Raw genomic sequence first — 13,691 nt, 5'->3', positions numbered from 1 at the left:
GCTGGTCTCGAATGCCTGACCTCAGGAGATCCACCCACCTTGGCTTCCCAAAGTGCTGGGATTACAGACGTGAGCCACCACACCCAGCCAGGCAGTGGCGCAATCTTAGCTCACTGCAGCCTCAGCCTTCAAGGCTCAAGCAATCTTCCCGCCTCAGCCTCCTGAGTAGCTCAGACCACAAGTCCCACCACCATGCCCAGCTAATTTTTGGATTTTAATTGTAGAGATGAAGGTCTCACTATGTTGGGGAGGCTGGTCTTAAACTCTTGGCCTCAAATGATACTCCTGCTTTGGCCTCCCAAAGTGCTGAGATTATAAGCATGAGCCTTCGTGCCTAGCCTCAAAGTATAATTATATTGCAAACTTTTACTGAGTGAGGGACTGAAGTAACAGAACTCCTTAATCTGGCATTATGTTCTGTTACTACTAGAGAGCCTGCTGGTATGAACCAAGTTGGTGTTTTTTTAGATCTTTTTTAATCAGCAAATCTCTATTTTATTTTATTTATTATTTAAGTTTATTTATTTATTTTTTGAGACAGAGGCTCACTCCACTCAGGCTGGAGTGCAATGGCGCAGTCTTGGCTCATTGCAACCTCCGTCTCCTGGGTTCAAGCAATTCTCGTTCCTCAGCCTCCTGAGTAGCTGGAATTACAGGCGTGTGCCAACATGCCCAGCTAATTTTTATATTTTTAGTAGAGACAGGGTTTTGCTATGTTGGCCAGGCTGGTCTTGAACGCCTGACCTCAAGTGATCCCTCGGCCTCCTAAAGTGCTAGGATTACACGCGTGAGCCACCCACCTGGCCCAAATCTCTATTTTAACCATATGTAGTTGATAAATTATTTTAGTCAAATATAGATACTACTTTATCGTCAGTGACTTTTTATAGAAGCCCAGAGTGAATACTTTTTATTTTCTTTGTCATAAGAAAAACAATAAAATATCTTATAATGAAACTAGAAATGTTATTACTTAGAATAATTAAAATATTTTGTTTTTACATTTTTGTTTAGTAAAAATTGGCTTGCGTCATCCGGATGCTGTAGTGGAAACTAGCTCTTTATCCAGTGTTACTCCTCCTGATGTTTGGTACAAAACATCCATTTCTGAGGAAACCATTGATAATGGCTGGTTATCAGCATTGCAGCTTGAGGCAATTACATATGCAGCCCAGGTAAGCAGTAATATTTCATAATTAATACAATAATTTTATCCTATTCCATATAACATAGTTGTTTCAATCTAAAGGTAACTTTTCCTTGTATGAAAACCCTGTAAATGTGATTTTTATGAAAGTTTAGTGTGTTGGAAAATTAAATTTAGAAGTGTAGAAGAGATACAGGTAGTGCATTTCCAGTGGAAATGGCAAATGTTATAACTTTCTTGGAATTTACTGAGAGTATCTATTAAAATTAAAAATATGGGCCGGGCACGGTGGCTTACGCCTGTAATCCCAGCACTTTGTGAGGCCGAGGCAGGCGGATCACGAGGTCAGGAGACGAGACCGTCCTGGCTAACACAGTGAAACCCCGTCTCTACTAAAAATACAAAAAAATTAGCAGGACGTGGTGGCGGGCACCTGTAGTCCCAGCTACTCGGGAGGCTGAGGCAGGAGAATGGCTTGAACCTTGGAGGCGGAGCTTGCAGTGAGCTGAGATGGCGCCATAGCACTCCAGCCTAGGCAACAGAGCGAGACTCTGTCTCAAAAAAAAAAAAAAGAAAGTATATCGACCAGGCGCAGTGCCTCATTTCTGCAATCCCAGCACTTTGGGAGGCTGAGCTGGGTGCTTGAGCCCAGGAGTTCAGGACCAGTCTGGGTAACATGGTGAAACATCATGTCTACTAAAAATACAAAAAATTAGCTGAGTGTAGTGGCATGCGCCTATAGTCCCAGTTTCTCGGGAGGCTGAGGTAGGGGAATCACCTCAGCCAGGGAAGTCAAGGCTGCAATAAGCTGTGATCTTGTCACTCTAGCCTGGGTGATGGGAACAAGACCCTGTCTCAAAAAAAAAATAAATAAATTACATATATGTATATGTGTGTATGTGTATATATACCCATTCCTAGGAGTGTGTTCCCTAGAACTGTAGATAAGAACATATGCAGAATGATATTTGTTGTACCTTTGGTCCCCCCAGCTGGAAAAGATTTGAGCATCCACATTGTTGGGGGGTGATTGCATAAACTGTGATATTATTGGACTGTGGGGTGTTGTGTGGGCTTTTAAAATGATGTGAGGTAGAGTTAAACAGTTGTCTTGAAGTGATTTCAGTCATATTCCATATCTGTAAAATAAGTAATGACCAAAATAGCCATTTATCCTCCATATTTTGTGTGATACAAAACTTTTAATTTGGCTGGGCGTGGTGGCTCACGCCTGTAATCCCAGCATTTTTTTTTTTTTTTTTTTTTTTTTTTGAGACGGAGTCTCGCTGTGTCACCCAGGCTGGAGTGCAGTGGTGCAATCTAGGCTCACTGAAGCCTCCGCCTCGCACACCTGGCTAATTTTTTCTACTTTTAGTGGAGATGGGGTTTCACCATGTTAGCCAGGATGGTCTCGATTTCCTGACCTCATGATCCACCCACCTCAGCCTCCCAAAGTGCTGGGATTACAGGCGTGAGCCACCACGCCCGGCCCAGTCCCAGCAGTTTGGGAGGCCGAGTCAGTTGGGTCATCCTGAGGTCAGGAGTTTGAGACCAGCCTGGCCAGCGTGGTGAAACCCTGTCTCTACCAAAAATACAAAAATTAGCCAGGCATGGTGGTGCACACCTGTAATCCCAGCTACTCGCGAACCTAAGGAGAGTCGCTTAAATCCAGGATGTGGAGGTTGCAGTGAGCTGAGACTGTCTCAAAAACAAACAAACAAACCACTGGCCGGGTGTGGTGGCTCACGCCTATAATCCCTGCACTTTGGAAGGCTGAGGCGGGTGGGTCAGGAGTTTGAGAACAGCCTGGCCAACATGGTGAAACCCCGTCTCTACTTAAAATACAAAACTAGCCATGCGTGGTGGCACACACCTGTAATCCCAGCTACTTGGGAGGCTGAGGCAGGAGAATCGCTTGAACTCAGGAGGCGGAGGTTGCGGTGAGCCGAAATTGTGCCATTGCACTCCAGCCTGGGCAACAAGAGCGAAACTCTGCCTCCAAAAAAAAAACTTTCTATTTGATTCTGCAAGTGTTGATGAGGGGAGTAGGCGGGCTCACCAGTTGGTTAACTTTAATTACCTGATGCATGGGAGAGTAGCAGGAAATAATATACAGTAAATATGTAGAAAGTATCCACATTAAGCTGAGCGTGGTGGCTCACGCTTGTAATCCCAGCACTTTGGGAGGCCGAGGCGTGCGCATCATGAGGTCAGGAAATCGAGACCATCCTGGTCAACACAGTGAAACCCATCTACTAAAGATACAAAAAATTAACTGGACGTGGTGGCGCCTGCCTGTCATCCCAGATACTCGGGAGGCTGAGGCAGCAAAATAGCTTCAGTAGGGAGTCGGAGGTTGCAGTGAGCCAAGATTATGCCATTGCACTTCAGCCTGGTGACATAGCGAGACTTCATCTCAAAAAAAAAAAAAAAAAAGCCAAAACTTTGAAATTTGGCCGGGCGTGGTGGCTCACGCCTGTAATCCCAGCACTTTGGGAGGCTGAGGCGGGCGGATCACGAGGTCAGGAGATCGAGACCATCCTAGCTAACGTGGTGAAACCCCGTCTCTACTAAAAATACAAAAAATTAGCTGGGCGTGGTGGCGGGTGCGTGTAGCCCCAGCTACTCAGGCGGCTGAGGCAGGAGAATGGCGTGAACCCGGGAGGCGGAGCTTGCAGTGAGCCGAGATTGCACCACTGCACTCCAGCCTGGGCGACAGAGCACGACTCCATCTCAAAAAAAAAAAAAAAATCCAAAACTGTATGAAATTTATGTAAAAACAAAGTCACAAAATATATATACGAAACAAAAAACAGATAACATCAATATACTTCTATTCCTAAAAACAGTGTATGAAAGATTGATCACCAAAATATCTGAAGGATTATATTAATTACCAGCTTTTTGTTTTTCAGCAACATGAAACTTTCCTACCTAATGGAGATCGTGCTGGCTTCTTAATAGGTGATGGTGCTGGTGTAGGAAAAGGAAGGACGATAGCAGGAATCATCTATGAAAATTATTTGTTGAGTAGAAAACGAGCATTGTGGTAAGTGTTTAAAAACTTACCTCTGGGCTGGGCGTGGCCGATCACAAGGTCAGGAGATGGAGACCATCCTGGCTAACAACGATGCAACTCCATCTCTACTAAAAATACAAAAAATTAGCCAAGCGTCGTGGTTGGTGCCTGTAGTCCCAGCTCCTCAGGAGGCTGAGGCAGGAGAATGGCGTGAATCCGGGAGGCAGAGTTTGCAGTGAGCCAAGATCTCGCCACTGCACTCCAGCCTGGGTGACAGTGAGACACCATCTCAAAAAGAAAAAAGAAGGCCGGGCGCGGTGGCTCACGCCTGTAATCCCAGCACTTTGGGAGGCCGAGGCGGGCGGATCACAAGGTCAGGAGATCGAGACCACGGTGAAACCCCGTCTCTACTAAAAATACAAAAAATTAGCCGGGCGCGGTTGTGGGCGCCTGTAGTCCCAGCTACTCGGGAGGCTGAGGCAGGAGAATGGCGTGAACCCGGGAGGCGGAGCTTGCAGTGAGCCGAGATCGCGCCACTGCACTCCAGCCTGGGCGACAGAGCGAGACTCCGTCTCAAAAAAAAAAAAAAAAAAGGCCGGGCGCGGTGGCTCAAGCCTGTAATCCCAGCACTTTGGGAGGCCGAGACGGGCGGATCACGAGGTCAGGAGATCAAGACCATCCTGGCTAACACAATGAAACCCCGTCTCCACTAAAGATACAAAAAAATTAGCCGGGCGTGGTGGCGGCGCCTGTAGTCCCAGCTACTCGGGAGGCTGAGGCAGGAGAATGGCGGGAACCCGGGAGGCGGAGCTTGCAGTGAGCCGAGATCGTGCCACTGCACTCCAGCCTGGGCGACAGAGCGAGACTCCGCCTCAAAAAAAAAAAAAAACAACAAAAAACAAAACTGGCTGTGGAAGCTTTTGTTAGTGAATAATTACTTTAGCATGTGGGTATGGGTTCCCCCTTCCCGTCAAGACAGAGTCTTTGTCACCCAGAGTGGAGTGCTGTGGCACATTCCTGGCTCACTGCAGCCTCTACCACTGGAGCTCAAGCAATTCTCCTGCCTCAGCCTCCTGAGTAGCTGGGACTACAGGCGTACACTACCATGCTTGGCTAATTTTTTGTAGATATGGGCTCTTGTTGTGTTGCCCAGGCTGGTCTTGAACTCCTGGGCTCAGGCAGTCCTCCTGCCTCAGGCTCCCAAAGTGCTGGGATTATGGTTGTGAGCCACTGCACTCAGTGGGATTGGTTTCAATGAGTGAGTGTATTTTTCTTTTTTTTTTTTTTTTTTGAAGTGTCACGACCTGGCTTTATTAATTTCTGAATTCTAGAATGGTATAATTTGTATTTAATTTGTGCTTTTTAATATTTTGGCAGGTTTAGTGTTTCAAATGACTTAAAGTATGATGCTGAAAGAGATTTAAGGGATATTGGAGCAAAAAACATTTTGGTTCATTCATTAAATAAGGTATGAAATCTTTTTATTCAGTTGGTCATTCAATAAATATTGACTCATCTGTGAGATGAGAATAATAATAGCTATCTATATAAGGGGAAACTTTTTGGAAAACTTTGATGTTACTCCACAAAAAGCATAGTGAGTGCTAGCCACTATTGTTGGTTTGTGGATTCCTGTGTGCTAAACACTGACGCAGTAGCCACTCATCACATGTGGCTATTGAGCAGTGTAAATGACCAGTCCACATTGAGATGTGCTCTAAGTGTACAGTGCACACCAGTCGATTCTCTCAGTGTTCAGTGTTACTTGTGTCTGTCTTCTATAGTTTATATGTCATAAGGGTGCAGTGTAGACAGTTGGGATACCTTGCACTATAGGTCTCCAAATCCTATGTGATGTAGATAGTTATGGCTTGGGCAGACCGGTTTCAGTATTTTTACAGCTAATGGACTTGAGTTACCCATACCTCTGCTCATGTGAAAACAGTTCTGTAAGGTGAAAGACAACATGTACCAGTGTGTTTTGGAATGTTAAGGTTCAGTTAGCAAATCTTTATTGACTTACTCTGCATGCACCAATTGTTGGTGTTATAAGGTTAAAATAGACTTATAGGGTTCCTGGAAGGGCCTCCCTAGTAGCCCTTTGAAAATAAGTAACTGCACCTCTACTTCCCATGCGAGTCCTAAGTTGAATTCAGTGTTGCCCTAAACTGGCTTGTTAGGGTGGGTTTTTACTGGGTGGATTTGTGGCTGTAAAATACTGTGTCTTGAATGACTGTGTATAGTTCAGAACTAAAAGGATGTAACTGGCATCTAGAATTTTTTTTTTTTATTTCAGAGTAGTATTAGAAGGGCGCATTAACAACTACTCATAATTCTTATGTATGAGAAATTAATCACGGTGTTTTGCATATAGTAAGTGCACAATAAATGTAAGTTGTGACTTTTTTTTTCTTATAGGGGAGTTTGTCTGGTTTTTAATGTTTTTTCGTGGTAATAAAGTTTTTAAGACTTTGAAAACTGGATTTTTTTTTTTTTTTAAAGATCTCAGCTCTGTCTCCCAGACTGAAGTGCAGTGGCGCAATCTCGGCTCACTGCAACCTCTGTCTCCCAGGCTCAAGCAATTCTCCCACCTCAGCCTCTGGCGTAGCTGGGACTACAGACATGCGCCATGATGCCTGGCTAATTTTTGTATTTTTTGCAGAGATGGGGTTTCACTATATTCGCCAGGCTGTTCTTGAACTCCTGAGCTCAAGCGATCCACCCACCTTGACCTCCCAAAGTGTTGGGATTACAGGCGTGAGCCACTGTGCCCTACCAAAAACTGGATTTTTGTACTATAAAGTTGTGTGTTTGTGTTACATACATCTATACAAAGAAATTTGTGTCTCCTTGTACTTTTGTGTTTTCTGAATCCTGTCATGGGCCTAACAAGAGTTCCAGCTTGTGAATGTTTAGTTGGGATAAGTGTTTCAGAGAGAAAGGTATGCTAATTAACTAAATTATTTTCTTTTCTTTTTTAGTTTAAATATGGAAAAATTTCTTCCAAACATAATGGGAGTGTGAAAAAGGGTGTTATTTTTGCTACTTACTCTTCACTTATTGGTGAAAGCCAGTCTGGCGGCAAGTACAAAACTAGGTTAAAACAACTTCTGCATTGGTGTGGTGATGACTTCGATGGAGTGGTATCCTTTATGGCAAATATTTTTCTATTTTTTAATGATAACAAAATTGTAAAAGGGTAGACTTTTGGGAAACAGGAATCTTGAGATTAAACGAACTGCTGGAGTGTAAACTTCAATGATTACCTAGAGTACAAAGGGATTGGAAAGTTGATTCGGTTTTTTACCTGTCAGATAGGAAACTAACCTCCTGGTTTGGAAAAATGTTAATAGATATGAGGAATACTGAATATTGTATTCCACTTTTGAGGATTAACATTGCATATTTACATAGCAGAATACCCGAGAAGATTCAGAGAAAGAAAACTGTTAGAACTTAGTGGTCCCAAACTTGTTCACAGTATGTCTTTTAACTGTCCTGCATGAGGAACGTCACTTTTTGAAATGCTGATTAAGTTGGTTACCAATCATGCTTCTGCTGATATAAGTTACCAAATAACAACTTCTTGCTGCAGTGGGTTCTTTTCTCTGTTTTAATTTAGAAGCAAATTGCTGGTTTAGATAAATTCCAAATTCAGTGAATGTCTTTGAGGCTAGAGAGGGAGGAGGATGTAACTGGGGAAAGGCCCATAGGACTTCCTGTGTATTTGTAGTCATAAAGTAGACAATCAGAAGGCCTCAGGGAAATAAAAGTTAACTCTTCTTGAAAGACTGGAGATACTTAATACTGACGTGGTACATTCCTTAATTCATTCCATTTAGATAGTGTTTGATGAGTGTCATAAAGCCAAAAACTTATGTCCTGTTGGTTCTTCAAAGCCAACCAAGACAGGCTTAGCAGTTTTAGAGCTTCAGAACAAATTGCCAAAAGCCAGAGTTGTTTATGCTAGTGCAACTGGTGAGTAGTTATTTATTTAAAAATATATATTGTAGGTTATTGTTTCAACTATAATATATTTCATTTGTGGGATTTTCAGGTGCTTCTGAACCACGCAACATGGCCTATATGAACCGTCTTGGCATATGGGGTGAGGGTACTCCATTTAGAGAATTCAGTGATTTTATTCAAGCAGTAGAACGGAGGTAATGCAGTTTACGGTATATACTGTTTTCAGTAGCAATCTAAGAAATGTGTTATTCCTAAAGCCCGTTCTCTGTATGTTAAAATTCTACTTTATTGGTAGTTACTGTATGTTTTAATTTTATTCAGAGGAGTTGGTGCCATGGAAATAGTTGCTATGGATATGAAGCTTAGAGGAATGTACATTGCTCGACAGCTGAGCTTTACTGGAGTGACCTTCAAAATTGAGGAAGTTCTTCTTTCTCAGAGCTATGTTAAAATGTATAACAAAGCCGTCAAGCTGGTGAGGAATTTTTCTTCTTTCCTAGTGTTTATTTAATGTATCTGATAATGTTTCTGTTAGTTTTGGTGATTGTGATGCCTCCTGCCCGTGGGAATGTATTTCTGCTATAAAACAACAGATGAAGCCAGGCGCTGTGGCTCATGCCTGTAATCCCAGCACTTGGGAGGCTGAGGCGAGCGGATCACCTGAGGTCAAGAGTTCGAGACCAGCCTGGCCTACATGTTGAAACCTCATCTCTACTAAAAGTACGGAAAAAAATATAGCCAGGCATGGTGGCACGCGCCTGTAGTGCCAACTACTTGGGGAGGCTGAGGCAGGAGAATTGCTTGAACCCAGGAGGCGGAGGTTGCAGTGAACCAAGATTGTGCCACTGCACTCCAGCTTGGGTAACAGAGGGAGACTCCATCGCAAAACAAAAACAAAAACAAAACAAAACAAACCAGATGAGTTACCAGATGATAGGCTGTTTAACCAATGTGGTTTTTTGTTTTTTGTTTTTTGTTTTTTGTTTTTGAGGCAGGGTCTTACTCTGTCACCCAGACTGGAGTACAGTGGTGTGATCTTGGCTTACTGCAACCTCTACCAACCAGGTTCAAGGAGTCCTCCCAACACTGCCTCCTGAGTAGCAGGGACTGCAGGCACGTGCCACCGTGCCTGGCTAATTTTTGTATTTTTTGGCAGAGATGAGGTTTTACAGTGTTGCCCAGCCGGATCTGGGCTCAAGTGATTCACCTGCCTTAGCCTCCCAAAGTGCTGGGATTACAGGCCTCAGCCACTGCGCCTGGTCTAACCAATGTTCTTATATTTCAGATTTTCCATGTTTTCATTTTGTTAAGGTAATTCATAAGTTAGAGCCATTTATTTCAGTTGCGTAGTTCTTTTTTTTTTTTTTTTTTTTTTTTTTTTTGAGACGGAGTCTCGCTCTGTCGCCTAGGCTGGAGTGCAGTGGCGCAATCTCGGCTCACTGCAAGCTCCGCCTCCCGGGTTCACGCCATTCTCCTGCCTCAGCCTCCCGAGTAGCTGGGACTACAGGCGCCCGCCCCTGCGCCCGGCTAATTTTTTCTATTTTTAGTAGAGACGGGGTTTCACCATGGTCTCGATCTCCTGACCTTGTGATCCGCCCACCTCGGCCTCCCAAAGTGCTGGGATTACAGGCGTGAGCCACCACGCCCGGCCGCGTAGTTCTTAAAATCACATTATTTTGTAAAATAACTGCATTAGGTAATAAGAAACTTGAGACAACTGTGTGAGTATCCTGAGAAATAGATTCCCAAGTTACTAAAGATGATTTATTAAATTAATATTAAATGGTCTTGCACTTAACATTATTTTGATTCAATTGGTATTTTTAAATAACTAGACTCAAAGATGAAGTGTCTAAAATGTTGATTGTATATCTTCAGTGGGTCATCGCCAGAGAGCGGTTTCAGCAAGCTGCAGATCTGATTGATGCCGAGCAACGAATGAAGAAGTCCATGTGGGGTCAGTTCTGGTCTGCTCACCAGAGGTTCTTCAAATACTTATGCATAGCATCCAAAGTTAAAAGGGTTGTGCAGCTAGCTCGAGAGGAAATCAAGAATGGAAAAGTAAGTAGAAGAACACAGTAAGAGATTTATTGGTTTTGGGTTATGTTGTTTAGTCTTTGTGGGTGCTGAGGTTTTCTGCTTGTAAAATCGGGTTTTCCTAAAGGATAGTCGAACTTTTAAAAAACACATTTCCTAAAATTATAAAAGCAATGCCTGTTTAGAGAATTTAGAGAGTTCAGAAAAGTATAACAAAGTAAACATCACTATTATTGGTCATCCATAGCTGGTAGCACTGGTAGCATATGGATGTGTATTGCATTAAGGTTTTTTCTTTTTGGTGAATGTTTATCTACTTAAAGGATAAGATACTATAAACTCTACAAGGGCAGGTGCTTCACTCTTGCTTACTACTGTCTGTAATCCTGTCTCCTGCCTCAATTTTTGACATATAACCTGTCTCAAATATATAGAAGAAATAAGTAAAACAAATGTGTGTTTTATAATAATGGGGACATTCTTGTTTGAAATCTTTGTTTAGCTAAATATTTAAAATATGTCTTGGTAAGAAACCACAAACATTATTTGTAATTAACATGTTTTCTTTTTTCTCCAGTGTGTTGTAATTGGTCTACAGTCTACAGGAGAAGCTAGAACATTAGAAGCTTTGGAAGAGGGCGGGGGAGAATTGAATGATTTTGTTTCAACTGCCAAGTAATGTTTTTGTTTTTCTTTTTGAGTTCTTACTTAGATTAGTTCCAATGTGGGCATTGCCTGGAGACAAAACTTTTGATTCACCTGCATCATCTTTGAGTTTTCTTGATCTGAGTTTTTTGCTTTTCTGTGACGGTGTATCTGTTGGAAAACAATACCAGAAATCTTATAATCCTAAAATGTTAAGCGTTTTGCCAATATTACATAGAGTATGTGAACTAACAGAAGGGCTTGGTTTTGTCTGTCTTGTACATCTTGGAAATCTGTGACAGCTTGGTTTAGTTTCAGTTTTAGTGTTCTGTATTTGAAATTACCATTATCTACAGGAACAGTAACTGTAGTTCGTCCTCATGTAACGAAGTCTACTTTATAAGTTGACTGAGCGTGGTGCCTCACACCTGTAAGCTCAGCACTTTAGGAGGCCGAGGTGGGTGCATCATTTAAGGTTGGTAGTTCGAGACCAGCCTGGCCAAAATGATGAAACCCCATCTCTAGTAAAAGTACAAAAATTAGCTGGGCATGGTGGCACATGCCCTGTAGTCCCACCTACCTGGGAGGCTGAGACAGGAGAATCCCTTGAACCTGGGAGGTGGAGGTTGCAGTGAGCACCACTCCACTCCACTCTGGGCAGCAGAGTGAGACCCTGTCTCAAAAATAAAAAAAAAAAGAAAGTCTACTATAAAGTTGAAAATAAGCATGAGATCTTCAGAAATAGATTTTAAAATGTTTTAGGCATTGTTTTTAGTTTGCCTAACCTCCAGATTCAAACTCTGGTAGTAAATTGAGCAAAATAAACTTCCTGCTCTATTATTTTGTGCCTCGGGATGCATTCAGATGCTCCTTTTATAAGCAATACATGAGGCTCATCCCCTGTAATCCAAGTACTTTGGGAGGCTGAGTCGGGTGAATCACCAGACGTCAGGAGTTTGAGACCAGCTTGGCCAATACGGTGAAACCCCGTCCTACTAAAAATACAGAAATTAGCCAGGCATGGTGGCGGGCACCTGAGAGGCTGAGGCAGGAGAATTGCTTGAACCCAGGATGTGGAGGTTTCAGTAAGCCGAGATTGGACCATTGCACTACAGCCGGGGGTGACAAAGACGCTGTCTCAAAAAAAAAAAAAAAAAAGCAAGACATATGCCTGCTAATCTATATTTTTCTGTACATGATTACCTAGAACTATCGTGTCCGGAACGGCAGCCTCTCATCACATGTGGCTATTGAGCGGTTGAAATGACCGGTCCATATTGAGATGTTTTTGTATGTGTGTACTGAACCAGGTTTCAAAGACTCCTTAAGAAAAAATAATGTAAAATATATGTGTTGACATGGTACATTGAGTTAAATAACATGTATTATTAAAGTTAGTTCCACCAGTTTTATTTATTTTTACTTTTTTAATGTAAGCGATCAGAAAATGTAATAATTGTGTATGTGGTTTGGTTTGCGTTCTTATTTAGTTGGACAGCCTTGGGCTAGAAAATTAAAATTTATTTGAGCTTGTTTATCAATATTTTGTAAAACTGAGCAAGGTATATTTCAATATATTTAATAAGACTTTACATATAATTACTTTGTCAACTGAAGCAGTAATTGTTGCTGTTTTTCTTCTACAGAGGTGTGTTGCAGTCACTCATTGAAAAACATTTTCCTGCTCCAGACAGGAAAAAACTTTATAGTTTGCTAGGAATCGATTTGACAGCTCCAAGTAACAACAGTTCACCAAGAGATAGTCCTTGTAAAGAAAATAAAATAAAGAAGCGGAAAGGTGAGTACTTTAAAAAAGGAAAAATAGGTAATCCCAGCACTTTGGGAGGCTGAGGCGGGCAGATCACAAGGTCAGGAGATTGAGACCATTCTGGCTAACACGGTGAAACCCCGTCTCTACTAAAAATACAAAAAATTAGCCGGGCGTCATGGTGGGCGCCTGTAGTCCCAGCTACTTGGGAGGCTGAGGCAGGAGAATGGCGTGAACCTGGGAGGCAGAGTTTGCAGTGAACCGAGATTGCGCCACTGCACTCCAGCCTGGGTGACAGAGCAAGACTCCGTCTCAAAAAAAAAAAAAAAAAAAAAAAGAAAAGAATAGTTGATGTCGAAAATACCACAAACATAAGCATTTGAAAGTGGCTATATTTTGGGAATGAACTGCCTTCCATGAATTCACAAATGATTCCAAATTTTCACTGTCACTTGTACAATTTTTTTTTTTTTTTTGAGACAGAGTCTCGCTCTGTCGCCCAGGCTGGAGTGCAGTGGCCGGATCTCAGCTCACTGCAAGCTCCGCCTCCCGGGTTCACGCCATTCTCCGGCCTCAGCCTCCCGAGTAGCTGGGACTACAGGCGCCCGCCACCTCGCCCGGCTAGTTTTTTGTATTTCTTAATAGAGACGGGGTTTCACCGTGTTAGCCAGGATGGTTTCGATCTCCTGACCTCGTGATCCACCCGTCTCGGCCTCCCAAAGTGCTGGGATTACAGGCTTGAGCCACCGCGCCCGGCCAACTTGTACAATTTTGAATGCACAAGTTATCCCCGTTTTAAATTAGGAATTGAGCAATTCACTGGTGGTTGGCTGTGTGTTAAGCACTTGGCTATATACATTCTACCATATAACCTGGCAGAGGTCCATATGAAATTAGATCTTATTTTTCCAGTTTTATAGATAGAGGTCACTAAAGCACAGAAAGATTTAAAGGTTAAAGAGTTTTCCTAGGTTGACAGAGATAGTTAATGATGCATGGGAACTAAAACCTGTGTCTTTGTATATTGTGAAACCTGTTTTTTAATATATAGAGAGCTGGGTGTTTCAGTAGTCTTCTTTAAAAGAGCCCTTTTTTTTTTTTTTTTT

The 13,691-nt window shown here is 42.5% G+C and overlaps 1 protein-coding gene across 7 annotated transcripts in view; it reads left to right on the top strand.

Annotated features, from left to right (window-relative positions):
* The window catches only part of SBNO1 (strawberry notch homolog 1), a 79,139-nt gene that overhangs the window by 35,916 nt on the left and 29,532 nt on the right, over positions 1-13,691 (top strand). For all 7 annotated transcript variants that reach the window (XM_077955586.1, XM_077955583.1, XM_077955584.1 and 4 more), the window contains 10 exons: positions 1,015-1,175; positions 4,063-4,196; positions 5,544-5,634; positions 7,148-7,309; positions 8,009-8,144; positions 8,224-8,329; positions 8,457-8,610; positions 10,014-10,196; positions 10,750-10,847; positions 12,464-12,615. In XM_077955586.1, the coding sequence (XP_077811712.1) occupies positions 1,015-1,175; positions 4,063-4,196; positions 5,544-5,634; positions 7,148-7,309; positions 8,009-8,144; positions 8,224-8,329; positions 8,457-8,610; positions 10,014-10,196; positions 10,750-10,847; positions 12,464-12,615 (1,377 nt within the window). The remainder of the gene's footprint in view (positions 1-1,014; positions 1,176-4,062; positions 4,197-5,543; positions 5,635-7,147; positions 7,310-8,008; positions 8,145-8,223; positions 8,330-8,456; positions 8,611-10,013; positions 10,197-10,749; positions 10,848-12,463; positions 12,616-13,691) is intronic.

This window comes from Macaca mulatta, chromosome 11, assembly GCF_049350105.2.
Source record: "Macaca mulatta isolate MMU2019108-1 chromosome 11, T2T-MMU8v2.0, whole genome shotgun sequence".
Classification (NCBI taxonomy): Eukaryota; Metazoa; Chordata; class Mammalia; order Primates; family Cercopithecidae; genus Macaca; species Macaca mulatta.
The sequence above is the reverse complement of the archived record's forward strand: the minus strand, read 5'-3'. Positions and strand labels throughout refer to the sequence as shown.